Genomic DNA, 15,707 nt, shown 5'->3' with positions numbered 1-15,707 from the left:
ACAGTGCTTGACGTGTAGTAAGCACTTAACAAATGGCATTATTATTATTATTATTACCGGGACGCAGGCACACACCACAGGCACACACGCACACATCCCTCTCCTCGCCCTGGGCTCCGCGGATCTCTCATTTGGGGGCGGGGGGGGGGGGGGTGGGAGGGGAGGAAGAGGAAGAAAGGGAGGCAGGGGAGGAAGAGGAAGAAAGGGAGGCAGGGGAGGAAGAGGAGGCAGGGGAGGAAAGGGAAGGCAGCGGAGGAAAAAGGGAGCAAGAGGAGGCAGGGGAGGAAAGGGAAGGCAGAGGAAGAAAGGGAGGCAGGGGAGGAAGAGGAGGCAGGGGAGGAAAGGGAAGGCAGCGGAGGAAAAAGGGAGGAAGAGGAGGAAGGGGAGGAAGAGGAGGAAAGAGAGGCAGGGGAGGAAGGGGAGGAAGAGGAGGAAAGGGAGGCAGGGGAGGCGGGGGAGGAAGAGGAGGAAAGGGAGGCAGGGGAGGAAGGGGAGGAAGAGGAGGAAAGAGAGGAAGGGGAGGAAGAGGAGGAAGGAGAGGCAGGGGAGGAAGAGGAGGAAAGGGAGGCAGGGGAGGCAGAGGAGGAAAGGGGAGGCAGGGGAGGAAAGGGAGGAAGAGGAGGAAAGAGAGGCAGGAGAGGAAGAGGAGGAAGAGGAGGGAAGGGGAGGCAGAGGAGGAAAGGGGAGGCAGGAGAGGAAAGGGAGGAAGAGGAGGAAGGGGAGGAAAGGGAGGAAGAGGAGGAAAGAGAGGCAGGGGAGGCGGGGAGGGGGCGGCAGGGTGGTCGGGAGAAAGTCGGTGTTCCCCGGGGGCGGTGGTGGTCGGGGGGCCGAAGGACAGCAGCCGGAGGGGGGGGAGGGGGGGGGCGGGGGCAGGGCAGGGCAGGGCAGGGCAGGGCCCGGACGGACGGAGGGGGGGGACGGACGGAGGGAGGCGGGGGCTGCTGCTAAGGCTAAGGCTAACGACGGAGGAGGAGGCGGTACACCCCCCCCCCCGCCCTCCTCCTCCTCCTCCTCCTCCTCCTCCTCCTCCTCCTGCTCCCCCTCCTCCCGCCCGCTCCTCCTGCTCCTCCTGCTCCTTCGTCCTCCTGGTCCCGGCCCCCCGGCCCCCCCTGGCCCCCCAGCGCCGTTATCACCGGGGAGGGCCGTGGGGCTCCCCCGCCGACCCCCGCCTCTCTCTGTGTGTCTGTCTGTCTGTCTGGCTCTCTCTCTCTCTCTCTCTCTCTCCGTCTCCCTCCGTGTGTGTGTGTGTGTGTGTGTGTGTGTGTGTGTGTGTGTGTGTGTTCCCGCCCCCCGTTATCCTCCGGCCGCGAATCCTCTCCCTCCCCGGGTCCCCCCCGTCCCGGCGTCCCGGACCCCCCAGCCCCACCGCTCGCGCCCTTCTCTCTTCCCTCCTCTCTCTCTCTCTCTCTCTCTCTCTCTCTCTCTCTCTCTCTCTCTCTCTCTCTCTCTCTCTCTCTCTCTCTCTCCCCCGGTCCCTGCTCCTCTCCCCTTCCTTCTCTTCCCCCGAGTCTCCCCCTCCCTCTCTCCCCTTCCTTCTCTCCCCCTTGTCCCTCTCTCCCTCTCTCCCCTTCCTTGTCTCCCCCTTGTCCCTCTCTCCCTCTCTCCCCTTCCTTCTCCCCCCGTGTCCCCCTCTCCCTCTCTCCCTTTCCTTCTCTCCCCCGCGTGTCTCCCTCTCCTTCTCTCCCCCGTCCCCCTCTTCATCTCTCCCCTTCCTTCTCTCCCGTCTCCCCCTCCCTCTCTCCCCTTTCTTTTCCCCCGTGTCCCCCTCTCCCTCTCTCCCCTTTCTTCTTCCCCCGTGTCCCCCTCTCCCCCCTTGCCTCTCCCCTCCTTTCCCTCTCCCGTTCCCTGCTCCTCACCCCCTTCTCTTCCCTGTGTCCCCCCTCCCTCTCCCCTTCCTTCTCTTCCCCGTGTCCCCCTCTCCCTCTCTCCCCTTCCTTCTCTTCCCCGTGCCCCCCTCCCCCCTCTCCCCTTCCTTCTCTCCCCCGTGTCCCCCTCACCCTCTCTCCATCTCTTGCCTTTCCCCTTCTTTCTCCCTCCTCCGTGTCCCCCTCTCCCTCTCTCCCCCTCCTGTCCCCCTCTCTCCCTCTCTTTCCCCTTTTTTCTCTCCCCCGTTCCCCGCTCCTTCTCTCCTCCGTGTCCCCCTGTCCCCCTCCTCCTTCTCCTGTCCCCCCTCTCCCTCTCTTTCCCCTTTTTCCTCTCCCCCGTTCCCTGCTCCTCACCCCCTTCTCTCCCCCGCGTCCGCGTCTCCCTCTCTCCCCTTCCTTCTTCCCGTGTCCCCCTCTCCCGCTCTCCCTCTCTTTCCTCTCCCCTTCTTTCTCTCCCGTTCCCTACTCCTCACCCCCTTCTCTCCCCCGCGTCCCTCCTCCCTCTCTCCCCTTCCTTCTTCCCCTGTATCCCCCCTCCCTCTTTTACCTCTCCCCTTCTTTCTCTCTCCCGTTCCCTGCTCCTCACCCCCTTCTCTCCCCCGTGTCCCCCTCTTCCCCTCTTCCCTTCCTTCTTCCCTCGTGTCCCCGTCTTCCTCTCTCCCCCTTCCTTCTCCCCCCGTTTTTCCCTCTCCCTCTCTCCCCTTCCTTCTTTCCCCGTGGCCCCCTTCCTCTCCCATCCCCCGTGCGCCCCTCTTCCTCTCTCCCATCCTCTGTGCCCCCTTTGCCCTGCCTCTCTCCCCCAAAGCCCCGCTCCGAGGGGCTCAGAGTCCCCCTCCTCTGCCCCCAACCCGAGTCCCCGGCCACCCCCCAAAAAAGAGGGATCAAGTGTGAGGTTTTTTTTTTTTGGAGGGGTGGGAGAGGTGGCCGCCCCCCCCGCCCCCCAGGGGTGGAGGTGGGCGAAGGGGCTTTGGGTGGTGGGGGGCGATGGAGCAGCCGGAGGACATGGCGTCGGTAAGCGAGTTTGACTCTTTGACTAGCAGCATCCCGGCCACCAAGGTGGAGGTCACCGTGTCGTGCAGGTAAGCGGCTGGACGGGAGGGAAGAGCGGTCAGGCTCCCCCCGGCCCCCTCACTGCCCCCCGAAGCTCAGTTCCACGACTCTCCTCTTCCACCTCCTCTTAAACCCCAAACTTTCAACCCTCCGTTCGGCTGCACGAGAGCTGGGGGGCGGAGAGCAGGTTTGGGGTGGGGGGAGTCTGGAAGGGGAACTGGGGAAAGAGGGGGAGAAGCGAGGGGAAGATGTAGCTCGTATCTACCAACTCCGTTATACAGTGTACTCTCTCAAATGCTTAGTACGGTCCTCGGCACACAGCAAGTGAAACAGTGTGGCCTAACTGGAAAGAGCACAGGCTTGGGAGTCAGAGGTCATGGGTTCTGATCCCGGCTCTGCCACTTGTCAGCTGTGTGACTTTGGGCAAGTCTCTGGGCCTCAGTTCTCTCATCTGGAAAACGGGGATGAAGACTGTGAGCCCCCCGTGGGACAACCTGATTACCTTGTATCTACCCCAGCATGTAGAACAGTGCTTGGCACATAGCAAGTGCTTAACAAATACCGTCATTTCTATTATTATTATTAAATGATGATGATGGCATTTATATACAACTGATGGGTGGTTGAAAGTTTGTGTTCTGGGCTACTGCAGCCCTGGGAGCTGGGGAAGAGGAGAAAGGATCTGGGGAGAGCCCGGAGGCACCGATCAGCTCGGCTTTCCCACCAGGTGCCCAGGTAGCAGTGCTCAGGTCAACTCGTGTCCACCCAGGGTGGGAGGAGAGTGGGATGCAGAGCCAGTCAGGGAGTTAGGGCACCTGAGTTCTTTCCCCAGCCTCGTTGCCCTCCCCTCTGGACTTTGAGAGTGACATTCCTTTCCTTCTCTCATCACAGCTCCATTTTGGAGCCCGGGGTAAACTGGGGTGAGGGGACAAGAAGATGGAGTGTTAGGGCCTAATTTACAAGGGGAGCCAAAGGGGGATCCCGGTGGAACTCCCCAATCCACCTCCCACTACCCTTTCGGTCGGCTCTCCTATTCTCACTCTCAGTATTTCCAGCCTCCTCCTCTTCCCGGCCCCCCCACCCCCCTCTCTGGGGACCCAGGTTTAGGATGGGGGAGATCCACATTTACCCCCACCCAAGGAGCCCTGGGGTTAGGCTGGACACAAGGGTTTGAGTGGGAGTGGGGAGTGCTCAGACCTGGAATCTGGGGCTCCGTAGACCTGGTCCATGGGAATCCCACTCAAGATAGGACCACTGTCCCTGCATCCTCCCCCACCTATTTACAGGAGAGGGGACAGGGAGACCCCCCCCCCACTCCCTGGAAGCGGGGAAGAACCCAGATGTCCTTGTCATCATCTTCATCAATCGTATTTATTGAGCGCTTACTGTGTGCAGAGCACTGTACTAAGTGCTTGGGAAGTACAAATTGGCAACATATAGAGACAGTCCCTACCCAACACACAAAGAGGTGTGTCGGGTGCTCGGCCAAGTAGGAACTTGTAGGCTGTGAGCTCCTTGCGGGCAGGGAATGGGTCTACCAACTCTACCGTATTGTGCTCTCCCAAGTGCTTAGTACAGTGCTTTACAAGTAGTAAACCCTCAGTGAATACATTGATAGGAGGGACAAGCCCCAGGCTAACAGGTCTGTGGGGTGGACACACTGGGGAGGGGAGATATGCAGGAATCCTCAGGGAGCAGTGGTCCCTCTGAGCCAAATCTGTTCCCAGCCGCAGTTGCAGCATCCCCATTTCTTGGGCCCTGGTATCAGGAATCTGACCCTTGCCCCCTGCCCCCAACCTTCCAGGGACCAACTCACCATAGAGGGAAACATCAAGGAGAGGGAAAGTAATAATAATGATAATGATGGCATTTATTAAGCGCTTACTATAGGCCAAGCACTGTTCTAAGCGCTAGGGGAGATACAAGATAATCAGGTTGTCCCGCGTGGGGCTCTCAGTCTTCATCCTCATTTTTCAGATGAGGTAACTGAGGCACAGAGCAGTGAAGTGGCTTCCCCCAGGTTACACAGCAGACAAGTGGCAGAGTCGGGATTAAAACCCACGTCCTCTGACTCCCAAGCCCGGGCTCTTTCCACTGAGCCACGCGGCATCTCAAATATTTCCCCTATTCATTCATTCAATCGTATTTATTGAGAGCTTACTATGGGCAGAGCACTGTACTAAGCGCTTGGGAAGTGCTGAGCTCAAGTCCTGGGACGGGGTCTGAGGAGGTCCCGGCCTGGCCGAACCGAGTCCCTGACACGCGTCATCTTGGCTGGTGGTTCCCAGGAGGGGAGACTAGGCGAGTTGCCCCTAGCAGCAGCCCTGAGGGGGCAGGGGAGATTGAATGACAGAGCCCGGGCTGGCAGTGCTGCCATGCTTGGTATTCGGGCCTGACGGGTGGGTCGGCGTGAGCGCTGCTCCGGGATGTATTTCGGTAAACAGGTGTAGGTGTGCACGTGGAAAATTGCTGAGGTGTGGGTATGGCTTTCTGAGCCAGAGAACAAAGCTGAGAACCCCCACTGCTGGAAGAGGCTATGCTCCTTTCTCCCCCTTTCACCTCCCCTCCCCTCTCCTCCACTCCCTTCCTCTCTTCTCCTTTTCTCTTTCCTCCAACCCCCTCCCCACCCTTCCCCTCTCCTCTCTCCTGGCCTTCTTTCCCTCCCTTTTTTCCCCCTCTTCCTCTTCTCTCTCTCTGTCTTACTCTCACTCCCTCTCGCTCTTTCTTTCTCCTGGATCTGGGATAAGGCAGCAGTGAAGGAATCTTGGGGAAGGTTTCTCCGTAGAAACTGTCTTTGAGGAGGGATTTGTAGGTGGGGTGGCAGGGAAAGATGCAGTGCCGAGGGAGGGAGGTTAAAAAAAGACTTAGGTTGGGTTAATAGGAGACGAGCAGGTAAAAGTTGGTGCGTTCACAACCCGCGGGGCAGTGGAGGGGGATGTCTGGGAGGGCACAATCACCGCTCTGCTCCTCTGAGCATCATGCTGCCACTGCCGGGGACCGAACCCTGCGCTGCCCCAGAAATCATCATCATCATCAATCGTATTTATTGAGCGCTTACTACGTGCAGAGCACTGTACTAAGCGCTTGGGAAGTACAAATTGGCAACATATAGAGACAGTCCCTACCCAACAGTGGGCTCACAGTCTAAAAGAAATGCCAACGCTTATGGTTCTCAGGCTCAGCTCAGACCCAGGCAGAAATCCAGGTCAGAAAACCACAACCGGTCTCGGGAAGAGCTTCCCACTCTGAGCCTGTTGCGGCAGGGTGTGCTCGATACAAAGGGCAGAGTGGGGACTTTCCACGACCGAGGGGCCACAGCGTTCTGAAAGGCCCTGACTCCAGTTGGGAAAATTTTTGTGGTGGTCTCCCCAGTCAGAGTGGGAGTTCCTTATGGGCAGGGAACAGATCACTTCTTCATTCTGGACTTCCCAAGTGCTTCGTACAGTGCATGGCGCCAAGTGAGAGACAGTGTGGCATAATGGCTGGGGAATGGGGCTGGGAGTCAGAAGGACCTGGATTCTAATCCTGGCTCTCCCACTTGTCTCCTGTGTGACCTCGGTCAAGTCACTTGACATCTCTGTGCCTCAACTACCTCATCTGTAAAATGGGGATTAAGACTGTGAGCCCCACGTGGGACAACCTGATGACCCTGCATCTCCCCCAGCACTTAAAACAGTGCTTGGCACGTAGTAAGCACTTAACAAATACCATTATTATTATTATTATTATTATTATTATTATTATTATTATTATTATTATTATTATCACCGGCACTGGGTGAAAGACGATCGCTTTGAGGCATATCCATTGCTGGGGAAATGGGAGAGATGAAGCAGGGTGGGTCTGGATGCAGAGAGCTGCAGGGTCACTTTCTCGGCCAGTTGCCCCGTGTGAAAGGCCACCGAGCCCACACGGGGAACGTCCAGAGGAAACAGAGAGGGTCGGAGAGGGAGGAAGCCTGCAGCTTCAAGCCTAGAGGAACAACGAAGCCTACAGGAAAAAGCATGGTGCTGGGTGGCTGGGGACCTGGGTTCTAATTCCAGCTCCGCCACGTGCCTGCTGTGTGACTTTGGGCAAGCCACTTCACTTCTCTGGGCCTCAGTTTCCTCACCAGGATTCAATGTCTGTTCTCCCTCCTATTTAGACCCGGAGCCCCATCCATTCAATCATATTTATGTGCGCAAAGCACTGTACTAAGCGCTTGGGAGAGTACAGTATACCATCAGACAGACACATTCCTACCCACGACAAGCTCACAGTCTAGAGTCTGTCCCATGTAGGACAGGGACTTCATTTGACCCGATTATCGTGTATCAACCCCAGTGCTTAGAACAGCGCTCGACGCAGAGTAAGCACTGAACAAGTACCACCGTTAACTGTTAGGTAGACAGGACACACAGATCTCGCCTTCTTTCCCCATCACCTCCCCAACCTGTGATCAGAGCGTGGGGGGGAAGCGGCTCGGTGGTAGGGAAGAGAAAGTTCTATTTGAGGGGTGGGTGGGGTGTGTTTGTGTGTTTCTGTGCATTTCTGGCTATGTGTAGAGGGGGTGGTGATGCTCCCGAAGAGTGGGAAAGTGGCGAGACCGGGAAAGAAGCCATCGAGAGAAGAAGAGGGGAAGCTGTCAGGGCTCCCTCGGGATCTGCCGCCTCATGTTGGCTTGCCCCAGGCTGGACCCTGAGCTTGGGGGCGGCAGCTCCGATTCACAGGCCTCCCACCCGCTAGTGCCCAGGCCCGTCTCCTCCTGGCACCTGACCACCCCCTTGGGCTGGGGGCACCCAGAGAAATTGGCCTTCCCTTCAAAGCCCTACTGAGAGCTCACCTCCTCCAGGAGGCCTTCCCAGACTGAGCCCCCTCCTTCCTCTCCCCCTCCTCCCCCTCCCCACAGCACCTGTATATATGTTTGTACGTATTTATTACTCTATTTATTTTACTTGTACATATTTATTTTATTATGTTAATATGCTTTGTTTCGTTGTCTGTCTTCCCCTTCTAGACTGTGAGCCCGCTGTTGGGTAGGGACCGTCCCTATATGTTGCCGACTTGGACTTCCCAAGCGCTTAGTACAGTGCTCCGCACACAGTAAGCGCTCAATAAATACGATTGAATGAATGAATGGGAACTGGTCCAAGGCTGGAGACCAGGGGAGGGACCGGACTGCAGGTTGAGGGGGCCCCTGGGACTCCAGACAGACTGGCAAGGGCAGGAATCAGGTAGTTGGGGGATGGGGGAAAAGTGGAGGAGCAGACAGGAAGCACGTTGATGCCCCCTTTGCCTGTTTTTTTTAATGGTATTTGTTAAGCGCTTACTACATTCTGAGCGCTGGGGAGGTTACAAATTGATTAGACTGTCCCACGGGGGCTCACAGTTTTAATCCCCATTTTCCAGATGAGGGAACTGAGGCCCAGAGAAGTGAAGTGACTTGCCCAAAGTCACCCACCTGACAAGTGGCGGAGCCGGCATTTGAACCCATGACCTCTGACTCCAAAGCCCGGGCTCTTTCCACTGAGCCACGCTGCTTCTCCGTTGAATTGGCCACTGCCCTGCTTGGCAACATAGGGTTGGAAATGGTCCTGGGTTCCTGGGTTGGGGTTAGGGGTGGGGTTGAAGGCCTTGGCCCAGCCTGGTCTCCCCACAGGGTGTCCAGGCCCTAGGGGAGAGCCCAGGGGTCCACGGGGCTGGGGCATCATAGCAGGGAGTCTGGCCCTCAAGGGAGAACCCAGGCCGCCGTGGGGCTGGGGCGTAGGAGCAGTTGCGGCATATTCTGCCTCCGGCGAACAGTCCTCCTCCAAACTGTTATTTTTGCCTGCCTCAGCAGCCCAGCCACAGCAGCAGCAGCACTGTCTGGGAGGATTCCTGGGACTTCATCTGTAGACATTGGCCCCCTCACGGGCTCCTTCCCCAGGGAGAACCCTAGAGCATCTCCTTGGGGTCCAGTCTGGCTCAGGAAGGGCTGGGAAAGGGGAACTCCTGGCCTCCACGCCTCTCCCATCCCACCCTGGGCCTCCCTGGGGCCGGGGGTCGGAGGAGAGAGCAAATAGCAGGAAGGGCAGGGATGGTCAGAAGCTCAGGAGGGAGAGAGGGGCAGGGGGCTGGGGTTGGGGGCGGGAAGAGGAAGGGTAGCTTTATCCCCCTTGGGGACATCTATTTCTGCCCACCAAGAAGGTGAACGGGAGGGAGCCAGGAGGGAGAGGAGGCATCGGGGAAGAAGAGGCTGGTGAGAGCTAATTCCAGGCTGATGGAATGCCGGATCTCATCTATCTTGTCACGACCCCTGTCCCACATCCTCCTCCTCCTAGCTTGGAACGCCCTCCCCCTCGTATATGCCAGACCACCACTCTCCCCGCTCGGCAAAGCATTAGTAAGCTCGCTTCTCTTCCAAGCGACATTCCCCAATTAAGCCCTCTTTTCCTCGGCTCCCTCTCCCTTCTGCATCATCTGTGCACTTGGATATGTGGTCTATGGGCATTTGATTTTGCCCCCCCCGCCCCCCCCCAGCCCCGCAGCATCTATGTACAGATCCTTAAATTTTATATTATAAATGATTTATTTACATTAATGTATGTCTTCCCCTCTAGTCTGTAAGCTTGCCAAGCACTGTTCTAAGTGCTGGGGTAGATACAAGTTAATCAGGTTGGACACAGACTCCGTCCCACATGGGGTTCACAGTCTCAATCCCCATTTGACAGATGAGGTAACTGAGGCCCAGAGAACTGAAGTGACTTATCCAAGTTCACCCAGCAGACAAGTGGTGGAGCTGAGATTAGAACCCATGACTTCTCTGGGCCTCAGTTCCCTCATCTGTAAAATGGGGATTAAGACTGTGAGCCCAACGTGGGACAACCTGATCACCTTGTATCTCCTCAGCACTTGGAACAGTGTTTTGCACGTAGTAAGCGCTTAACAAATGCCATTTTTATTATTATCTGAGTGTAGGAATGTGTGTGCATGTGTCTTTGTGTGCGTGTGTGGGAATGAGTGTGTGTTTGTGCAAAACTGTGAACACCCATGAATAATAATAATAATAATGATGGTATTTGTTAAGCACTTACTGTTCTAAGCGCTTGGGCGATACAATGTGATCAGGTTGTCCCACATGGTGCTCACAGTCTTAATGTGTGTGAGGAGATGCTTGTGTAGCCTTGTGAGCACTTTAGGTAACCTTATCGATGTCTACTGATTACTGCACTCTCCCAAGTGCTCACTTCAGAATTCAGCACACAATATGTGCTCATTACATAGTATTGATTGATTGATTGCTGTACAAGTGTGGTGTTTGTGTGTGTCTAAGTGTTACATGTGTGTGGGAGGATGGCGGCCCTTGTGTTACTGTGTAGTGGTCCCCTAACTGCTGAGAAGAGGCGGCCCACTGACCTCTGTTTCTGACCCTCTCGGAGTTGGATTGATTTTTTTTCACGTGAACAAAACTGCTGTTGCTGCTTTGTATTTGAGTCTTTGAGTTTCGGACAAGATTCGACTATTTTTCTGCAGTTCCTGAGGCGAACCTGCCCTGCCCTCCACCTACCAGAGAAGCAGCGTGGCTCAGTGGGAAGAGCCCAGGCTTTGGAGTCAGGGGTCAGGGGTTCGAATCCCGGCTCTGCCAATTGTCAGCTGGGTGACTCTGGGCAAGTCACTTCACTTCTCTGTGCCTCAGTTCCCTCAGCTGTAAAATGGGGATTAAGACTGTGAGCCCTCCGTGGGACAACCTGATCTCCTTGTAACCTCCCCAGCGCTTAGAACAGTGCTTTGCACGTAGTAAGCTCTTAATAAATGCCATCATCATTATTATTATTGCCAGTGGGACTGGACTGGGGCCAGGGGCAGTTGGGAAGGGAATGCATCTGCTTACTGTTCCCAAGCGCTTAGTACAGTGCTCTGCCCACAGTAAGCTCTTAATAAATGCCATCATTATTATTATTATTACCAGCAGGCCAGTGGGACTGGACTGGGGCCAGGGGCAGTTGGGCAGGGAATGCATCTGCTTACTGTTCCCAAGCGCTTAGTACAGTGCTCTGCCCACAGTAAATGCTCCATAAATATGATTGAATGAAGAATGAAAGTTCAAAGCAATACACCTCCTCCTCCTGAAGCTCCCTCCACCCCTTTACCCTGCTCCTTCCTGGACCCTCCTGCTGTGAGGAGCAGCATGGCCTAGTGGCTAGAGCATAGCCACTTATGTTGCCAACTTGTACTTCCCAAGCGCTTAGTACAGTGCTCTGCACACAGTAAGCGCTCAATAAATACGATTGAATGAATGAATAGAGCATAGGCCTGGGAATCAGAAAGTCATAGGTTCTAATCCTGACTCTGCCACTTGTCTGCTGTGTGGCCTTGGGAAAACCATTTCATTTCTCTGAGCCTCAGTTACCTAAGAGAAGCAGCGTGGCTCGGTGGAAAGAACCCAGGCTTTGGAGTCGGAGGTTATAGGTTCAAATCTCGGCTCCGCCAACTGTCAGCTGTGTGACTTTGGGCAAGTCACTTAACTTCTCTCGGCTTCAGTTATCTCATCTGTAAAATGGGGGTTAAGACTATGAGCCCCCCGGGGGACAACCTGATCACCTTGTTATCTCCCCAGCGCTTAGAACAGTGCTTTCCACATAGTAAGCGCTTAATAAATGCCATTATTATTATTATCTGTAAAAGAGGATGAAGCAGCGTGGCTCAGTGGAAAGAGTACGGGCTTTGGAGTCAGAGGTCATGGGTTCAAATCCCAGCTCCGCCACTTGTCAGCTGTGTGACTTCAGGCAAGTCACTTAACTTCTCTGGGCCTCAGTTACCTCATCTGTAAAATGGGGGTTAAGACTATGAGCCCCCCGGGGGACAACCTGATCACCTTGTTATCTCCCCAGCGCTTAGAACAGTGCTTTCCACATAGTAAGCGCTTAATAAATGCCATTATTATTATTATCTGTAAAAGAGGATGAAGCAGCGTGGCTCAGTGGAAAGAGTACGGGCTTTGGAGTCAGAGGTCATGGGTTCAAATCCCAGCTCCGCCACTTGTCAGCTGTGTGACTTCAGGCAAGTCACTTAACTTCTCTGGGCCTCAGTTACCTCATCTGTAAAATGGGGATTAAGACTGTGAGCTCCACGTGAGAGAACCTGATCACCTTGTGACCTCCCCAGCGCTTAGAACAGTGCTTTGCACATAGTAAGTGCTTAATAAATGACATTATTATTATTATTATGAAGACTAAGAGTCCTTTGTGGGATAGGGACTGTGTCCAACTCAATTTGCTTTTATCCACCCCAGGGCTTAGTACGGTGCCTGGCACATAGTAAAGGCTTAACAAATACCATAATTATTATTATTATTCAATTCCCTCCCCCACCTTACCCTGCTCCTTCTTAGATCCTGTGCCCTGTGAAATCTCCTCTACCCGCTCCCCCTTCTCTTTTCTGGATTCTGTGTCCCCTCAACAACTTCCTTCACACCCCCCACCCCGTTTTTTTTTTTTGGTTTTTGTCAAGCACTTACTGTGTGCCAAGCACTGTACTAAGTGTGGAGTAGATACAAGAGAATCAGGTTGGACAGAGTCTAAATCCTCATTTTATAGATGAGGGAACTGAGGCATAGAGAAGTTCATCCATTCATTCATTCAATCGTATTTATTGAGTGCTTACTGTGTGCAGAGCACTGTACTAAGCGCTTGGGAAGTACAACTTGGCAACATAGAGAGACAGTCCCTACCCAGTAGCGGGCTCACAGTCTAGAAGGGGGAGACAGACAACAAAACAACACATATTAACAAAATAAAATAAATAGAATAATAAATACGCGCAAGTAAAATAAATAGAGTAATAAATCTGTACAGACATATATACAGCAGCAGTGGGGAGGGGAAGGAGGTAATAATAAGAGTGGCATTTATTAAGCGCTTACTATGTGCAAAGCACTGTTCTAAACGCTGGGGAGGATACAAGGTGATCAGGTTGTCCCATGAGGGGCTCACAGTCTTAATCCCCATTTTACAAATGAGGTAACTGAGGCACAGAGAAGTGAAGTGACTTGCCCAAAGTCACACAGCTGAAAATTGGCGGAGCCGGGATTTGAACCCATGACCTCTGACTCCAAAGCCCGGGCTCTTTCCACTGAGCCACGCTGCTTCTCATAATAATAATAATGACATTTGTTAAGCACTTACGATGTGCAAAGCACTGTTCTAAGCGCGGGGGGGATACAAGGTGATCAAGTTGTCCCACGGGGGGCTCACAATCCTAATCCCCATTTTACAGATGAGGTCACTGAGGCTCAGAGAAGTGAAGGTCACACAGCAGACATGTGGCAGAGTCGGGATTCGAACCCATGACCTCTGACTCCATAGCCCGGGCTCTTTCCACTGAGCCATGCTGCTTGAATGTAAAAATCAGATGGCCCGTACGGGGATCGAACCCACGACCTAGGCGTTATTAGCACCACGCTTTTACCAACTGAGCTAACCGGCCCAGTCTGGGTAGGGTGGGGGGGGATGGGGAGGGGAAGAAGTTAAGTGATGTGCCCAAGCTCACACAGCAGACAAATAGCAGAGTCAGAATTAGAACACAGGTCCTTCTGACTCCCAGTCCTGTGCTCTCTTCACTAAGCTCCGCTGCCCCACTCCCCTTCCCTCCCCTTCCCTCCCCTTCCCCTTCTCCCTGGATCCTGGATCCCCCTGGCAGCTCCCTTCTCCCCCTTACCCATCTCCTCCCTGGACCCTCTGTCCCCCCATCCCTATCCCCAGCTCCTTCTCCTCCCCAGACCCTCCACCTTCCAGCAACTCAATCAATCAATCAATCGTATTTATTGAGCGCTTACTGTGTGCAAAGCACTGTACTAAGCACTTGGGAAGTACAAGTACAAGTTGGCAACATATAGAGACAGTCCCTACCCAACAGTGGGCTCACAGTCCATTTTACAGTCACCCCTTCCTCTTCTCCTCCCTGGACCCTCTGCCCCCCTTCCCAACTCCCACCCCCAGAAGCTCCCTCCACCCCTTCCTCCTCTCTTCCCTGATCATCAATCGTATTTATTGAGCGCTTACTATGTGCAGAGCACTGTACTAAGCCAGTAGCTCCCTTCACCCCTTCCACTTCTTCTCCCTGGGAGTGTCATCTCAGCCAGCTCAGCTTATTCCAACTGAAAAGAGGAGGCTTCCAATTGGGTCCAGGTTCCACGTTAGTCAAGCCGGGATCGGGCTCAGACAAACGCCTTCCAGGAGCTTACAGTTTAATTTCAGGATTCCAGGGAATGTCTGGTGCTTGTCATTCATTCATTCATTCAATCGTATTTATTGAGCGCTTACTGTGTGCAGAGCACTGTACTAAGCGCTTGGGAAGTGCAAGTTGGCAACATATAGAGACGGTCCCTACCCAACAACGGGCTCACAGCCTAGAAGGGGGAGACAGACAACAAAACAAAACATGTGGACAGGTGTCAAGTTGTCAGGAGAAATAGAATTAAAGCTAGATGCACACTACAGTGCTCCACACACAGTAAGCGCTCAATAAATACCATCATCATCATCATCAATCGTATTAATTGAGCACTTACAGTGTGCAGAGCACTGTACTAAGCGCTTGGGAAGTCCAAGTTGGCAACATCTAGAGACAGTCCCTACCCAACAGTGGGCTCACAGTCTAAAAGGGGGAGACAGAGAACAAAACCAAACATACTAACAAAATAAAATAAATAGAATAGATATGTACAAGTAAAATAAATAAATAAATAGAGTAACAAATCATCATCAATCGTATTTATTGAGCGCTTACTATGTGCAGAGCACTGTACTAAGCGCTTGGGAAGTACAAATTGGCAACATATAGAAGCAGTCCCTACCCAACAGTGGGCTCACAGTCTAAAAGTAACAAATATGTACAAACATATATACATATATGCAGGTGCTGTGGGGAAGGGAAGGAGGTAAGATGGGGGGGATGGAGAGGGGCACGAGGGGGAGAGGAAGGAAGGGGCTCAGTCTGGGAAGGCCTCCTGGAGTAGGTGAGCTCTCAGTAGGGCCTTTGAGCTCTCAGTATTCATACCATTGGTATACCATACCATACCAATGGTACCATTCATACCATTCCATACCATACCATTCATACCATTGAATGAATGAATGAATACCCCAAATCTGCCCTTTCCATATGGTGCCGAGCCACACCCCAGTAGCCAGAAACTGAAATGAATCCCCCAAAGACCTCAGCCACCCTCCTGGGAGCTGGGCGAGGGCAGACATGGAACGTGGGTCAGGTGGAGCATCGTGGCCTAGAGGGAACAGCCCGAGCCTGGGAGTTGGGGGGCTGTGGCTCTTACCCCATCTCTGCCACTGGCCTGCTGGGGAACTCTGGGCAAGTCACTTAACCCATCTGTGTCTCAATTGCCTCATCAGTAAAACGAAGATAAGTTATCATCTCTTCTGACCAATTAGATTGCCATGTCTGATCTGAATATTCCAGGGCTTAGCACATGGTAAATGCTGAATAATTTATTATTATTATTATTATTATTATATTATATAATAATATATTGGAGGAGCAGCATGGCTCAGTGGAAAGAGCACGGGCTTTGGAGTCAGAGGTCATGGGTTCAAATCCCGGCTCTGCCAACTGTCAGCTGTGCGACTTTGGGCAAGTCACTTCAATCAATCAATCAATCAATCAATCAATCGTATTTATTGAGCGCTTACTGTGTGCAGAGCACTGTACTAAGCGCTTGGGAAGTACAAGCTCAGTTCCCTCATCTGTAAAATGGGGATTAAAACTGTGAGCCCCACATGGGACAAACTGATCACCTTGTAACCTCCCCAGTGCTTAGAA

General features: G+C 53.7%; 1 protein-coding gene and 1 non-coding gene across 3 annotated transcripts in view; one reads left to right on the top strand and one right to left on the bottom strand.

Annotated features, from left to right (window-relative positions):
* Positions 1-2,623: 2,623 nt before the first annotated feature.
* CPNE5 (copine 5) overlaps positions 2,624-15,707 on the top strand; it is a 63,783-nt gene continuing 50,699 nt past the window's right edge. For both annotated transcript variants that reach the window (XM_038749354.1, XM_038749353.1), the window contains exon 1: positions 2,624-2,944. In XM_038749354.1, the coding sequence (XP_038605282.1) occupies positions 2,850-2,944 (95 nt within the window). In that variant the 5' untranslated portion in view covers positions 2,624-2,849. The remainder of the gene's footprint in view (positions 2,945-15,707) is intronic.
* TRNAI-AAU lies at positions 13,285-13,358 on the bottom strand. The gene has a single exon. It is a non-coding gene; the product is annotated as a tRNA-Ile (tRNA).

This window comes from Tachyglossus aculeatus, chromosome 7 (genome assembly GCF_015852505.1).
Source record: "Tachyglossus aculeatus isolate mTacAcu1 chromosome 7, mTacAcu1.pri, whole genome shotgun sequence".
Taxonomy (NCBI): Eukaryota; Metazoa; Chordata; class Mammalia; order Monotremata; family Tachyglossidae; genus Tachyglossus; species Tachyglossus aculeatus.
Note: the sequence above shows the minus strand (reverse complement) of the source record. Positions and strands in the feature narration are given on the sequence as shown.